Source organism: Marmota flaviventris, chromosome 12 (genome assembly GCF_047511675.1).
Source record: "Marmota flaviventris isolate mMarFla1 chromosome 12, mMarFla1.hap1, whole genome shotgun sequence".
Taxonomy (NCBI): Eukaryota; Metazoa; Chordata; class Mammalia; order Rodentia; family Sciuridae; genus Marmota; species Marmota flaviventris.
The window spans coordinates 79,816,877-79,833,000 of record NC_092509.1 but is presented as its reverse complement, the minus strand read 5'-3'; the positions used below and the strand labels follow the sequence as shown (position 1 = coordinate 79,833,000).

At 53.7% G+C, this 16,124-nt stretch overlaps 1 protein-coding gene across 1 annotated transcript; it reads right to left on the bottom strand.

The window, feature by feature from the left end:
* Positions 1-417: 417 nt before the first annotated feature.
* Positions 418-15,271, bottom strand: Lad1 (ladinin 1). The gene is made up of 10 exons (XM_027945704.2): positions 15,208-15,271; positions 7,463-7,600; positions 5,462-6,362; positions 4,881-4,988; positions 4,038-4,081; positions 2,386-2,458; positions 2,154-2,291; positions 1,745-1,831; positions 1,384-1,458; positions 418-1,047 (listed from the first exon to the last, which is right to left on the bottom strand). Exons 1-10 carry the CDS (start codon positions 15,243-15,245, stop codon positions 1,042-1,044), a joined length of 1,608 nt encoding a protein of 535 aa, XP_027801505.2. The 5' UTR covers positions 15,246-15,271; the 3' UTR covers positions 418-1,041.
* Between the last annotated feature and the right edge of the window lie 853 nt (positions 15,272-16,124).

Genomic DNA, 16,124 nt, shown 5'->3' with positions numbered 1-16,124 from the left:
TTTTACACTAAAGCTTTAAAGGGTCTGGAAGGCTCCGGACTAACTTGCTTAGATTGGTTGGTCCTGGTTCTCCAGTGGGCACTTTCCAAGCCCACGTGGGCCATGGCATTGGGAAATGGAGGAACGGATTTGGGAAGGTTGGGATACAGACAGGCTTGGCACTGTGGGTGGCAGTTGTCAACTCCCAAGTCACCAAGCTAGGGGACCATGGAGCGGCAAACCTACTACCTTCCTAGGAGAAGAGGAGAGACTAGGAAAACATCCTTCCTCCCACCCCAGCCAAAATCTTCCCCCTTGCACCCTGCAGATGTTTCTTGTTAGAAAACAAAGCCTCCAGGAAGGAATTCATTTTTAAGGTATCATTCATCATTTACACCTGAGAGTGAATGCGTTTATCAAATCTTTCCTGAGAACAGATTTTTTTTTTTTTTTTTTCTGAGAGAGGGCAGGACAAAAAGTTGCACAAAAAGCCACTGAGCTTCTAGCCAGGCAGCATGCCAGGGAAGGGAGGGGAGAACGGGCAGGGGGTGGGGCACATGGACGGTACATGCCATCTCCTTCACAGTCTGGCCTGATCTCAGCAGGATGGGAGAGGCCCAGGGACTACGGTGGGTAGGTCCGGGCCTCAGTGTGGGAGCACCATAGGCACATGGAGGCACTCACTGGGACCATATGAGGCAGGTGACCCTGGAGTTCTTGCAACAGCCCTCTTCTGCCCTTGGAAGTGAGCAGGGGTAAAGGACATCTCTGGGTAGGACAGTGAGGCTCCACAGCACCAACGTGCATCTGTGTTGTGTCCTAGGCTGCTGCTGGGTCCCAGGATCTGCTGTGCCCACAGCAGAACAAGAAGGTGCCGGAGCAGCTGTGCTAAGAAGGAGCTATTGCTGATATTTCTGGCCCCCAGGAGTCCTGGCCAGACATGTCCAGAGCAGGAAGGGAATGGAGGCAGTGAGAGACAGGGACACCACTGCAGGAGGCAGGGGCCTGCCATGAGCAAGGGCCCCGAGACACAGACTCGCAGGCCTGTCTTGGCAGGGCTTGTCACACCTGGAAGGCAAAGATCAATTAGAACAAGGGAAGGGGATCTCCGGACAGGAAGGTATCCCTTTGCCCTAGCCCCACACCCACCCGAGTCAGAGACCTTACGTTGGCCTGTTGAAGAGGGTGTGGCTTTGCAGAGCTGTTTCAGCAAAGCCAGAGGAGGGCTCTACCAAGATGCTGGTAGTGGGTCAAGCCAGCCCGAGCATGCAGGCCAGGGAACATTCTAGGCAGCTGGACTATGCGATTGCAGGTCAGTGAGCATAGAAACGTAAGTGAGAAAGTGGGGCCTCCCACCATGAGCCCATAGCCCTCTGCCCCAGGGCCAGCCCCTCCTCCATTCACCTCAACATCCAGGGAGGAATCAGATTTCTTTCCCCACTGAGTCCTCTTGGTGGCCACCAGCTCCTTCCGTACATTCTGATTGGGGGCATCAGAGTGGAGACCAGGAACTAAGGTGAGGCTTAAGGAGGGGGCTGGGGTCCCCAAGGCCCAATCCCCTGCTTAGGATACCTCATTCCTGAAAGCAAAAAGGACCCCAGGCCACATCCTGTCTCTACTGCCTTCTGACCCGCAGGCCCATCGGCAGCCCTCCCCCACCCGTGCCCCGCCCCATCTCCACTCCTGAAACCACCCCTTGCTCTCAGGCTATCCCTCCTCTGACCCATGTCACTCCACCATGAGACATCAAGGCGCGACAGGATACCTGGGGGTTCTGATCTCCAGACTCCTGAGTCTTGCTGATCCACAAGTTGAGCTTGGATGTCACAACCCCTGGCAATCTCAAGTTGTCCTAAAAAGAAAGGCTCTAGCTTAGAGCTTGGTACCATTGGCAACTTCAGGGCATTTTCAGAGGCCCTGGACTAAGGACATGACTCTACCTCAGTCCCACATCCATCTGTGCTTGCCATGTGTACTGGGGATAGCACCCCCTGTAGGGATTCGTGTGCCCAGTTGAGGTGACTTGGCTTGAGGACATCAATGGTAGGTCGAGGTTCTTCCAACATTGATACATGAAAATACGGTTTTCTGGCACTGCTAAGGCCTACATTTGGGCTTTGGAGACCTCAGGGTGTCTAAGCCTGGAGACTCCCCAACAGGACTTCATCCCTCACCTTCCGGCTGGAGGCTGGTTCTGCGCGACTCTGGCCAGTCAGTTCCTTCTCAAAGAGGTGGCGCTTGCTGGCCACACCCACAGGAGCCACAAAGAACTCAGTGCGGGTGGAGCCTTGAGACCTGACCGATGCTGACCTCTGGAAACAGAGACACAAGCCACTGAGCTGAGCCTGTGAGGTGCATGACCACCTGGGCAGGAACCCTTGGCCCTGGGGAAGAGCCCCGCCACACCTGTATGGCTGTGTTGTATCTCTCCAGCTTCTCCCCCAGCTTGACTGAGGTGGCTGGCAGCCTCACGCTGGCACTGCAGGAGGAAGATAGGGTAAGACAAACCAGGTGAGACACCCACCTTGGGGAGGCCCTGGCCCTGGTTCCTGAGGAGCGGCCCCCTCACATCCTGCCATTTTGGCAAAGAGAACAAGGAATAGTCTGTAATGACTTGGTTAAGGGAAGACTCCTGATTCCAGGGAGTTTCCTCCCCTCTTGAAAAAGAGCCCATTCAGTGGGACATCCAAGAACAGAAATCTCTCACTCCTTCCCTCTTCCCTTCTCCTCCCTCATCATCTCCTGAACTTCCCCTTCCTGCCTTCCCTAAACCTGTGGCCACCTTCCCCTCTCCCTGCTTGCCCCGCTGAGCTCTCCTCTCCACTGCCACCAGATTGCTCCTACCTTGAACAGATTTTGTCCCTTCCAGCTTCTACCCCCTGGGGCCACAGGACAAGGACCAAATTCCTTGGCACAGCCCTGGAAGTGACCTGCCCCTACCTTTCCTCTCTGTGCCGGCACCTCCCCTCTCCCTGCCACATAGCTGGTGCCAGCCAGCTAGAATCCTGTGTCTACACCATGCCTTTCACCTGCTGTCCCCTCAATTCAACATGCCACACCTCCAGTGTTCCACCTGGGAATCTCCCACTACTTCAAGTCCCATACTGAATGTCCACTGCTCTGTGACACCTTTCTAGATCCCACAGGCTCTGCTACTGCTGCAGCCACCAAGCTCTGAGCCCGTTACACCTTCCTATCCTGTACCTCCCTGCTGAAGTGACTCTGTATTTGATGGTCTCATGTGAGTTGCCTGAGGGCCGCCACTATCTTTTTTTTTTTTTTTTGGGGGGGGGGGCGGTTTACTGGGGATTGAACCCAGGGGCATTCAACCACTGAACCATATCCCCAGCCCTTTTTTTAAAAAAATATTTTATTTAGAAATAGGGTCTTAAATGAGTTGCTTAAGGCCTCACTACATTGCTGAGGCTGGCTTTGAACTCGTGATCCTCCTGCCTCAGCCTCCCAGGCTGCTGGGATTACAGGCATGTGCCACCTCACCCTGATAGCTGCTGTATCTTATTTTTGTTCTCCTCATCCAACCTCCCCCACCCCATGGCCTGGCCTAGCAGAGGCGGCCTCAAGAAGATTAGAGGGCAGAAGAATATAGCAGAGTGGGTCAAATTCCCAGCATGGGCAGAACCGCTTTTCAGATCCATTTTCAGATTGTTTTTCCAAAATACAGTCACCCATGCACAGAGCCTGGGGTCCTCATTAAACACACAGAATCCCAGGCCTCCACCCCAGGCCTGCCAATATAGAGGCTTCCCTTCCTCGCTCTGTTATGAGTCTCCCTCCTGAAAAGCCCACCTCCTCTCCCCACCCCAACCCTGAGACTCGAGCCCCCTTCCTTCAGAGCTCCTCCCCCCAGCAGCTCTCCCGGATGCCCCTTCCCTTTCCATCTCACATGGCCTCAGTCCCTCCTGTTAATCCCTCCCTCTGCCAGATCCAGAGCTCTGGCAAGATCTGCACGTTCCCCTTGTGCAGCCTGGCACAGGAGGGCAGGGGCTCAGGAAATATTCCACCAGACAGCAGAGAGTTGAAGCCTCCAGGCCTCCCACCTGCGGGTTAAGGCTTTTTCTGAGCTGTCTTTCTTAGGGCTCATCTGAAATGAGAAGAGGAGGCAGTAAGTAGGAGTCCCAGGGAAGTCAGTGCCCCGCCCCCCAAGACAGAGCCCAGCTCTCGGACACTTCTTTCTCCCTGACCCCCGACCACCAAAGAAACACATGACCACACCTTCGTGAAGGCCCTCTTCTAATCTGGGAAGCACCTGCCTCCGCCCACTAGTCCTCGTCTTCTCGAGCCCTGCTCAAAGGGTTACCTACCACCCCACTGCTGCCCCACTGACCAAGAGCCCTGTGGGCACCCATCAATCTCAGGCCTCCAGCCTCCTCCCCAGGCCCTGGAATGCATTAGGGCACAAAGCACAGTCAACAGTGAATGAGTGGATGACCCAGTGAACACAAGAACTAAGAATAAATACTGGGTCACAGCCAAATGAGACTTCCCACTCCAGGTGATTTGCACTGTTGGGGTGGGAGCAGATCAGAGAGAGTGCTGTGGGAACCCTGCTGCTCTGCCCGGCTCTCCCTCCTGGGTGGGGACCAGGCTTGACACAGGCAGGTGTGGGGCCAGCAGCCCGGCCTGGTCCTGGCATCTGCCATCTTCCTGCAGCTCTGGTCTTCCCCCACTAGGTGGGGCTGCTCATGCTTATTTACACCCAGTCATTAACTTTTTCCTTTAATAGGAACTTGTGCATGTTTTTGGCCGGCCGTGGGACTCCAAAGCCCCTCTCCATCCAGTGGGTCTTCATGCTATCAAACCTAAGCCTCCTTTGCTATAATGGGTAGTTTCCTTGGCTTGCCCTCCAGAAGATTAGCGACAAGAATGTCCTGGGCTCTTACCCGAAAGGAGATGGTCCTGGGGCTGGAGCGTTTGAGGGAGCTGCTGTAGGTGATCTGAGTGGGGGAGAATGTGTCGTCTTCTTCTTCCTCCTTGCTGGGGATTTTTACCTGGGTGGAGCACAAAGTGACAAGAAGTTGAGATCTCACCGTCCTTGGCAGAGATCTAGGGCCCTCTCGGCCGAGGTAGCCCCTGAACCCAAGCTGCCGTGGGGAGCCCATGTGGCCAGGCTCATCCCAGGAGCTGCAGGAGAAAGGGGGCGGGGGAGACAGTCCTGGGCCTAACCCTCCTGCCTTTGCTGGAGGCAGCCAGGCTCCCCAGCAGGGCTTTCTAGGAGATCTTCTGGAAGGATCTGAGACTTCCTAAGGACCTGCTAGGGTCCTGGAGTCCAGGTCCTAGATGAGGATGTAGTATGGGGTCCCAGATGCTCCCTGCCCCACAGCTGGTGTCCCTTTCAGTGGCTAGGAACAGCAGAGAGACTCAGCCTGAAGGTGGGAGGACCGGAAGCAGCAAGGAAACCAGAGGCCACTGGTAAGACTGGCAGGGAGGCCAGTCAGGGAGGAGGGACGGGAGTACTGCCAACCTGGAGAGAGATGGGCTTGAGGCGGGAAGCCACCTTTGGAGGGTCTGGTGAGGAAGATGGGGTCTCTTCAGGGAGGGCTTTTTCTCTCTGCTCCTTGGTGGTGGCCTGGCTTTTCCCAGAGGCCTGGGGTAGCTCTGAGGCCACTGCCCTCTTTGGGGCCGGCTTCGTCTCTGAGACCGGTGACTTTTCAAAGATGGATGCTTTCTCAGACACCAATCTCCTCTCTGGCGTCTTCTCAGAGACACTTGCTTTTTCTAGAATTGACTTTTTCTCCAAGATGGATCTTTTCTCTGATGCTGCTGTTTTCTCAGACACAGATGTTTTCTCAGGGGCCGGAGACGTATCGGAGACACTTGTGTTTTCTGGAACAGGCTTCTTCTCTGAGCTGCCTCTCTTCCTGGGCACTGCTGTCTTCTCAACTGGAGATGTCTTCTCTGGGGCTGACCCCTTCTGCGAGACACAGGTTACCTTGCCAGGCGCTGCTGTCTTCTCTGACACAGGGGATTTCTCAGTGATTGAGGTCTTCTCTGGAGCCAGGGCCTCCTCTGGAAGCCCCTTCTTCCCTGCTGCTTGCTCCTCCTCTCGGGCCCAGGGTCCCCGCTGCTCCCGGCTCAGTCTTCTGCGGGGTGGGGGTTCTGGTTCCTTCTTGGGCACTAGGGGCTGCTTCATGGCCTGCCCAGGTCCCAGGCTGTCTCTTCCCCCCTCAGCCTCTAGCCTCTCCTGGATGGGGGTCTGTGCAGCCTCCACTGCCTGCCGCCTCTGCCTCCGCTCCTGCCGAGTCCTGAGAATTGTTTGGATTTCCTCAACTTCATCTTTGGAGGATGGGGGTGGTGGCTTGGGCACCTCGGCGTCATCTTGGGGTGGTGGCTTGGGCACCTCGGCTTCCTCCACGCTAGGCAGCCTGAGCCAGAAGATGGAGATGGAGGGCAAAATAGAATCAGAAGACATCAGAGGTGAGACAATCAACAAACACTGACCATGCAACAGTTTTATATGTGCCAGGGTGTGCTGGGAGTTGTGGGGGTCAACAAGAGTAAATGGGGTCCCTGCCCCATAGAGCTTAGATCACGGTCAGAGGTATTCAAAGGTCACACAGCTAACTGGAGAGAAAACTGGAATTAGAACTCAAGGCTTCTAAGTCACCATCCCATACTCCTGTCAGTCATGTGGGTACAGCTGGGATTAGGTGGCAGTCATTGGGTTTGGCTTAGCCCAAGACACATATCCTGGTTCCCTCCTCTAAGGGGCAAAGGAACAAGAGCAACCTGAGAAGATTGCCCCAAACCTAGAGCACTTGGTCTCCAGCTAAAGGAGATTCTTTTCCTTCCACCACCCTGCTCTCCATTAATTTCAAGCCAGTCAACTCACTGATTCTCAGTTTTCAAATCTGCAAACTGAGCTTGCAGGAGGCATGATGAGCCTCCTACCCCGAGAGCACAGTCCTGGTGCTGAGGTGGCATTCAGTAAGTTCTGGGCCCTTCTCTCCCCCACCCCCCACTCCTCCCCTCAGAAGTGACTTGTGGGGGGTCAAGGCTGGAGGGAGGCAGCCTGCTGAATGGACAGAGTCAAGCCATGGAACTTTACAAATCCAAATGGAAATTCTGGCTGTATTACTCTTTAGGTATATGAACTTAGCATGGCACCTAAATGCCCTCCCACTAGTTTCTTCCTGTAAAACTGGGTAATAATCCCTGTCTCTCAGGGATAGTATAGGATTTAATGAGCTATGTCCATAAGATGCCCAGCCACTTATGGGCCTAAGGATGGTCCCAACAAACAGCGGGCACTGGTAGTTCTAATGCAGATGGAATCCAGCAGAGCTGAGGAGGGGCCTGGAGAGTGTGAGAGGAACTTGAAATTTGTCTTTGTACCCTTCAGCCTCATTCTCTGGGTCTCAAGCCTGGGGCAGGCCAAACGCAATGCACAGAATATGCCTGGGGCAGCTAAGTCCATCCCTGTCACCCAGAATGAGGAAATGAGGCCCAGCCCCCACCCGAGTACCTCTCAATGGCTGGATGGTCCCCATTCTGGGTGAGTTTGGGAGCCTCGTCATCTGTGGTGGAACTCATGTTGCGATGCCGGCGCCTGCGTTCACGTTCCTGCTCCTCCTCATCTTCTAGAGTCCGCTGCCGGGCCAGGCTGGGGGAAGGAAGTGGGGATCAGCACAGCCCTGGGGACACCCCAGCACCCTTCCCAAGACAGACTCCCAAGGGCTGAGAGAAGAGAGAACACCCTCTAGGCCTACAAGCATGGCAGTGTGGACAGTCTGAACAGAGCCACGCTGGACTTCAGAAACCCAGGATGAATGACAATATGTAAAATCTCTCATTCAGATTTGTGTAGGGGCCAGGCACAGTGGCTCACACCTGTAATACCAGCAACCTGGGAAGCTAAGGCAGGAGGGTCACAAGATTTGTGTAGCCGAGCATGGTAGCACACGCCTAAAGTCATAGGCACTTGAAAAGCTGAGGCAGGAGGATCATGGGAGCCCAAGAGTTCTAGGCCAGCCTGGGTAACACAGCAAGACTGCTAGATTTGCTAAATTGACCTCAAATTTGCAATCCTCCTGCCTCAGCCTCCCAAGCAGCTGAAATTACAGGTTTGTCCCACTGTGTCTGGCTCCGGGATTATAGGATGTTTAGCAGCAGCAGCAACAATTCCCAGTTGTGACAACCAAGTTTCCCAACATTACCAAATACTATTAATATACCAATATTACCAAATAACCTGTAGGGGTCAAAATCACCCCATGAGGATCACTGTGCTGAAATTTTCTCAGGACCCCAGAATGGAAATGTGGGGCCTCCCTCTCTGGGGTGACTAGGAATGTGGAAAGGTGAATATAGTTCTGCCCAAAGAAAGCAAATGAACCTGACAAGTCCCTTTCTCTTTTCAGTCTGAGAATTCTTAGATAATATCCCTTAATGGACAATAAACAGGGGAATTTCCTCAGAGTTATCCAATTCCCCATAAAATTTCTTAGCCTTTAACGATGTGGGGCAGGGATAGACTCACACATAAGACCACTTACACCTGATTCTAATATGCCTTCATTTCCCAGGAGAACTTTGAACTTCTCCCATCTTTTAGAACTTCCCTTTGCCTGAAGAAGTAAGGGGACCTTGTACACCCTAATGTGTTTCCTGCACCAAGTCACCCTTCACTCATGGGACAAACAGGCACTCTCACAACCAGACCCCACTAATCCATCCAGCCGCTCTTCATTCACACACCTCTCCAGCTACCTGCCAATCCAAATGCCCCTCTAACTAGTCACTTACTGGTTTCCCTGCCCATTTCTGTCATCTTATCCACTGGCCTACCACCCACCTACCCACCTCTCCTCCAGTCCATCTTTCCTTCCATCCACCTGTCCTTCTAATCCAACCAAATACATACTTGCTAAGCAACTGCAAGAGGCCAGCACTATGTCAGGAACCATGGCTATCACAGAACAACATGGCAGGACCTCCACCCTGGAGAAACCTATAAACCAGTGATCTAGAAGCATATCCACCAAGAATTCTTCCAACCAAAGTACAGAAATGGTTCCGCAGAGTAAATGACAACTGCAGATCAATATCATCAGAAAAGGTTCACAGAAGGGATGGAACCTACACAGGATCTCAATGGGCAATTTCCATAGGGCTGATGGACTGAGGGGAAACGGCAATCCAGAAAGAAACAGGGCATCAAGCAAGCTGAGAAATTTGAAGGAATGGGGTCTGTTGGGACAGTATACTGTGTTTCACCCAGAAAGGCAAGAGGATTTAAATAGGGGAGCACGGGGCTGTAAAGATTAGATGGGCAGAGCATTCTGTGGCACTTCCTTGTGAACCCCTAGTGCTCTTTGGAGCTCAGGCCAGAAGTTTCTAGAGCTTTCCCTGAGCTACAGCAATGAATAGAAAGCCTCCTCTTGCTGTTTCCAGGTGCCAAACTCTCAGGTCTCTTTAGCTCTCCTGGCCACTCTACCCCTGAAGTGTATCATCATGAAATCAAGCCTGGACTCAGGGGACTGGCTTCTGAAGGAAAAAAAACAAAAATCACATGAACCCACAAATTTCATACACTGAACTGCATCTAAGACGCACCTGCAGGGCTCCTGAAGAAGAGATTCCTCGGGAGTCTTTATAAGGGAGCATCAGGGCCTGGTATCTAGACCTCCTGCCCTGGGGCAAGTAGATTCCTTTCCTTTTCCTCAGTTTTCACTCTTAAAATGATAAGGATGAGCCACATACCAGCTCTAATTTTCTTCTAGGTCCAGCCTCGAATTTATAGAGCCCACATTTGCTAAACAAATATTTTTTGAGCACCCATGTCCCAGGCATGATTCCAGGGATGGGATAGAGTGGGGAATGAGACCGGCAGTCTCCTTCCCTTCACAGAGCATCGGGAGGAAGAGACAGACTGCCAACAAGGAAACAGGCCTCTGAACAAAGTGATGTGGGCCAGGTGTCATGAGGACGATGGGATGAGGTAAGTGACAGGAGAGAAGGTGCTTGGGTGGAAGGCCTCTCTGAGGGACCTGGTTCACGAGCAGCCAGGGAGCCCATCTGGTGGCAATGTCCCAGAAAGGGAGCACAGCACACAGAGAGTCCTAGTATGATCAGAGACGGGTTCAGGGGACAAGGGCAAGCCAGGGCCATACAGGAGCCCACAGTGAAACTGGAACTGGACAGCAAGCAAGGGCAGAGCACAGGGCCATGGAGACCCTCTAGTATCCAGGATGGTGACAGGCACCCAACAGGTGCCAACAAATGTGAGAGAACAAGTGTAAACATCAGCTCCCCCAGGAATTGCCAAATCTCTGCCACCATCTGCAAGAGCACAAAGGTGGGGAGCAAATCCTGAGCCCCTTAAAGGCAATCTGTCCATCTCTCTGGGCAGGGAGGGGAATGTCTACCAGCAAATCACCCCACAGGAAAGGAGCTGCCTTAGGAGAGAACCTTCCAGTTTCTCCCAATTCTGCTACCAGGGTAGCTCTTTGGAGGAAGTATCTCAGTGCGCCCCTCATCAGTCTCCCCTCTACTCCATTTCAGTGCACATGCAGAGGAGCTCCCCCATCAAAGTTTCCAATATGGAAACAGGAACCCAATAGATGCCAACAAATATAAAGGAACAAGTGTAAACATCCATTTTCAGGACTCTGTCCTTAATCACGACCTTAAACAAGATTCCCCTGGGCCTTCACATGAGCCCTGTGGGTGCCACATATTTGTGGGTTGATACTTCATTCATTCACTTTCTTATGAGCTGGCTTCTGCTGGCTTTCATCTGAAGTCACGTCTCCACCTCTTCTTCTCTGGATGCACCCCTGCCCATCCAAGTTTGGAAACAGCTCTTGCCCTCCAAAGAGGGATCCACATACTGAGGAAAGTGACCCACAAAGTCAGAAGTTCCTCACTCCTGACCACACCCAGAGCAGGACTGGGCTAGAGCCTCTGGGATTCTTTGGTCCTGAGCAACCCAGTTCCCACACACGGTTCTCAGCCCTCAGGGAAGCGGTGTATTTGTTTATCCTTCTACGGGGCCCTATATGGTATGTGATCAGTCTGAGCCTGGTCTCTTCAGAAGTGACTCACTCCCTAGGCTGGTCCAGGCCTGGGCTATAGGGGATGGGGGCCAGTTGTCCTTGAGTGTTTCCAAGCTGCAAACCAAGACCCTGCAACTCACCCACAGTGACATGGCCACCCGGGCTGTTCAGAAATCTTGGGGCTTCCTTAACCCCATTACCTAGCAAAATAAGAGTCCCTTCAGCACCACCCCACCCTGAGGGAGGAATGTTATCACCAATAAGCAAAGATTATTGGCCTCTAAAGATGAGGAAATGAACAGAAATTGAAAGGACACAAGGCAAAGGTCAGTCCCCAGGTGGTATAGCTGCTAAGAGCCCAACAATAGAGTTGAGGGCCTAGAACAGTGCTTCATGTTTGTTGAATGCAGTGACAAATAAATTCATAAATAAAAGAATAAAGGAAGAAGTGATAGCACTAATAACAAGTGCTTCCCAAAACGCCAGGGACTAACTATTTTAGGATTACTTCAGTGTACAAATACTACAAATACCAGTGATGTTATCCTTTACATCCCTGTAAGGTGAAGGTCATCACTCCCATTTTGCATAGGAGGAAATGGAGGCATTTTCTGAAGAAAATGCAACTAAAGAAAAGAAGGAACTAAGACTCCACCTAAGTCAGCCACCCAAGACCTCATGTGGTTTACCATGATACCAACTAGCAGAGAAGGTTGTCCTGGGAGGATTTGCAGGGGGGGAGGCGGGGGGCAGAGAACTACTTAGCAGCCCACCCACAGCAGAACATTAAGGGAAAGGAGCAAGAGAGCCCTGGAGGTTCAGGATTCTCCCTCCCAGGACAGGGTGCAACCTGAGAGGGCAGAAGTTGGGGAAAACCCAGTGACCTTTAAGCCCCAGAACCAGGCCCTGGGTGGAATCTGCAGGCTCCAAGAGCAGGGTAGTGCCAGTAACTCTCACCAGCTAGTGCCACAGCCCTGGACACCTGGCCCACCACTCCCTTCCTCTCCACAAACCTTTCCTCCACCTCCCAACCTTCATTTGGGATCAGACACCCTTCTATTTGCCTCATAGGGGCCACTAATACTTCCCCACCCCAATTTCACCAACTCTATCCTTTGGGTATGGGACTTCTCATTCTCTTTTATGTAATTCTAAAGTCCTTCCTCCCTGATAAGCTCACGTAGACCACTCTCCTATCTAATTTCCATCTGTTCTGCATCAAGGGCACCAGTGGTTGTTAAGTGTTAAGTATAGCAGCAGAACCCATTTTCCCAAATTGAATCCCATGCAGAAGCCCATTCTTTAGGCAGGGCTTTAACTTTATTCTAAGGAGCCCTGGGGGCTCTCTAGCTAGAATACAGTTCTAGTAACTTTATTCTAGTTAAAGTAGGGAGAGGATGTGAAGGCTGCCCCAGAAGCATTTTGTTGACCCTGGGGCTCAAGAAGCAGGGGCTGGGCTGGGGATATAGCTCAGTTGGTAGAGTGCCTGCCTCACATGCACAAGGCCCTGGGTTCAAGTCCTAGCACCACAAAAAAAAAAATAAATAAATAAAAAATAAAAGCAGGAGCTGGGGAAGGGAAAAACAGAGGAAGAAACCCAGGCCTGGCCATGACCTTGGACCAATCTTTACCCCAGAGTAGGCAGGCATCAAACTCCCCTTCCACATACTGAGGGGTCACCGTGAGTGGTCCAAGGTCCCTTTTGGCCCAGATGATCTAGGGAGAGGTGCCAGGAGGACTCAGGAAAGCACTTGGAGGTGGGAGGGCTGCTTAAGGCCCCCGGCAAGGAAATGATTAACCTGTGGCTGCTTAGTCCCAGGCACTCCCAAATCCACTCCTCACCCCCTGCAGACAGGCCTGGCCTAGCCCCATGGTCACCAGGTCAGCTCAGGGAGGAAAGGACAAGGCGGCTGACCAGGGCAACTAGCCAGACAGCTCACAATCCCAGGGCTGGAGCGCCTGAATTTCTATGTACTGCCTAGGACAGGCCGCAGGCTGGCCCTCAGCTCCTCACCCTTACTAGGGTCCCCTACTAGGACCACACTCGCCACACCCTGCCTAACCTGGAGGCTCGGTTGACAGTGACTCACAGCCCTTTCCTGCTGGCCCGCTGAGGCTTGTTGTTCAGTCGAGGAGCAGAGCAAGAGCGAGCCTCTGCTCCAGGTGCCTCATCAGGGTGACTGTTGGCAGCAGCTACATCTACCCACAGGGCTCTGTGAGGGCTGGAGCCAGGCCGGGAGGGTAGGCCAGGGGCTTCCACGGGAGGACTGCTTCCCCAGACCTTCCGTGGACATCCACTTGGCCTAGACATCCCCTGGGAACTTGGCCCCACGCCTGCCCACCGTAGTCCATGTCCATCTGAGCAGTGGAAAAGCTAAGACCAGACCTTACTCCCGCTTTAAAAGTTCTGATGCCCCAGCTACGCCACCCCCACATACAGACACGTCCACCCTGCTCATAACCAGCTATGCTCTCAGACATGGAATCCATACAGCCCACCAGAGGATGAGCTTCTGAGGACATAGTGTCTGCAGTGTATTTTTAACCCAATACAGAGTACTGAGGTCTGCAATGAACATTTAGACTGAACATACTTGGATCTGCAAACTCTGAACTCAGTAATACAAAAACCCACTGCCCACACACACATCTCATCACTACACAGGCCATAAACATACTCGCCCACACCTATGGCCACACACACACTTCTAAGCATGCATTCATAGGTACAGATAATGCCACACCTAGAAGCCAAGACACTCCCACATCAACCCCGTGAACACTGACCCACATGCAGAGTCCAAGGCCTTGACCCCCAGCCCCACCCTCAGCAAACCTTCCCTGGGGTGTGTCCAACCTCTTTAGCAGCCTGGGTTCTTTTCCAGAGCACTGGGTCCCCTCCATTCTTGGGGCTTACCTTTTCCCCTCTTTAGACCCCATGGGCTTCTCTGCACTGGGGTTACTGGGCAACTGTCCCCAGAGCAGTGTGGGGTTCGGAGAGTCTGGGGAACACTCCCTGCCCCACTCCCTCCAGCCCAGGAGAATGAGCTGCTATGGGGAAGCTCAGTCTGAAATGCTGGAAAAGCTCTGAAGCCCTTCAGGGAGGGTGAGAGGGCAAGAAGGAGATCCTAAAGTGCTGGAAAATTCCTGCAAGATGCCTTGATAAGGAAGGCCTGTGGTACCCAAACTGCTGGAGGGTGCTTGGCTGCACCTGCAGAGATGGCCCTAAACTCATGACAGGTCTGAAGATCTAAAGACTCACCTGTGAGGACCTGAGAGGCCAATTTCTACCTGCTAAAAATCAAACCAAGGGAACAAGGTTCCAGCTATTGGAACATGTGCTATTGCATGAACCTCAGTTTTGTTAAGAACAAAGAATGAGTGTATGTTTGGGGAGACAGGGTGCCCAGTGTAAAGATGAGGAGATAAAGATGCTCATTCCAGCACTTCTGGAGAGGGGAGGAAGGCAGCTCCAAGAGAAATCACTAACCACAATGAGGGGGCTGCCTCCTGGATACCTGCCTTTCCTAGGCTTCTCAATCCTGACAGGAAGTTCAGCAGGGTGGGGTAAGATACTCAATCCCCAGACTCTTTGGGAAATGAGTTCTCAAATAAAGATGGGTCAGCAACCATCTTGAAGTCCCCAGCCAAGCTGCCACTCCAATGCCATACTCACAATATGAGCCCCCCCTTGATGGAGAAGGGGGGTGGTCTGTCTCTTTCTTGTCCTATTCATAGTTCCCCATTCTGCTAAAGTAAGGTCACTCCTATTCCCTCTCCCAAGAGGGGCTGACAGACACTAGGCAGGAGCCTGACATTACAGCTCTGCACGGGAGCCAGGCGCAGTGAGGGAGGCTGACTCCTTCCCAAACCCCCAAATGTTCTTTTTACCCCATGCAGCGGGGAGATCACACCCTGGAGCTGTCCAGGCTGAGGATCAACCTTCCTTCGCCAAGTACTCCGTTTGGGGTCCCAGCCTCAAAGGGAGGACAGGAAGATGGAGAGGAGCGAGAATACCACCCTGTCCGTGAAGGATCGTGAGTTTGGCCCCAATTCTGTCCCTCCCGAGGAGCTGCAAGACCGGGGACCAGACTCGGTGCCAGGATCCCAGGGCAGGGAGAATACCGATGACCAGGGGCAGGAGATCCGAAGGTCTGAGGCTGGCCACAGCCTGGCATGGCCTGGCTCCCCTCCTGCCTGCAGCAGTGCTCACCTGGACAGCGCGGACCAGTCCTTTCTGGTGACAGACATGCTGCTGGAGCCCCGCGGCCGCCGCGTGTGTGGTGCTGAGTGCTGGGTGCTGGGTGCTGGGTGCTGGGCGCCGGTCGCCGCGTCTCACCTGCGCGCCCCTCCCCCGGCCCAGGTAGGATCACATGGCCGCTTATCTCACCCGCGCTCGCGCCCCGCGCCGCTGCGCTCCAATTTGCCGACCCGGGAGCGGCCTCTGGGGTGTGGGCGGCCCAGACAAAGCCGCATTGATCTCCGACCGGCCGGTCTGGCCGCGCGGGGCGAGCGCCGGGTGGACTGTCCGACCGGCCGCGGGCTCACCGACGGCGCCCGGTGTAGCGCGGGGCTGCTCGGCTGCCCCGGGCGAGGGCGGGCGACTTCCTGCTCAGAACCAGTCAGACCAGCTTGGCGCTGGGCCGCCTCTTCTCTGTGTCGCGGCCCGAGTACCAGGGAGTGGGGCGGAGGGGCGGGGATCCGAAGATGGGGTCAGGCTGAGCTCTGCCTGGAAATCGACTTAGCCCCGAGAAACCCAGGGGCAGGAAGCCGAGCGAAAAAGTGGGAGCAGGTTACCGTAATCTAGCACCGCCTGGGCCCCCTCCTGCCCAACAGACCCCCCGGAGACAGGTTAGGTTTGGCTTCCTCTGGCTGCGTACAAAACACGTGCATAGGAAGACGACCCCTCCCTAGGTGAAACTCTGGACTCAAATCCGCAAGCACATCAGTGCCCACAGCACTGAAAACCCAAATGTGCAAAGGACCATCCTTAGGCTCTGAGACCCAACTGTGGGCGCTGGGGCAGGGTGTGTGACAGGACTGAGGAAGCTCAGCTTTGCTCCCTCAGAAGGGAAGAGGAAGTCCAGCTAACGGACTAGAGTTCTGGAGCAACCTGAGGCTGCTCAGCCC

Excerpts from the sequence above, each read along its gene's own strand:
- Lad1 (XM_027945704.2), bottom strand. The coding sequence starts at position 15,245 with ATGTCTGTCACCAGAAAGGACTGGTCCGCGCTGTCCAG. Across the intron at positions 6,363-7,462 it reads GACCATCCAGCCATTGAGAG|GCTGCCTAGCGTGGAGGAAG; the intron begins GTACTCGGGTGG and ends CTTCTGGCTCAG. Across the intron at positions 2,292-2,385 it reads GATACAACACAGCCATACAG|AGGTCAGCATCGGTCAGGTC; the intron begins GTGTGGCGGGGC and ends CTCTGTTTCCAG.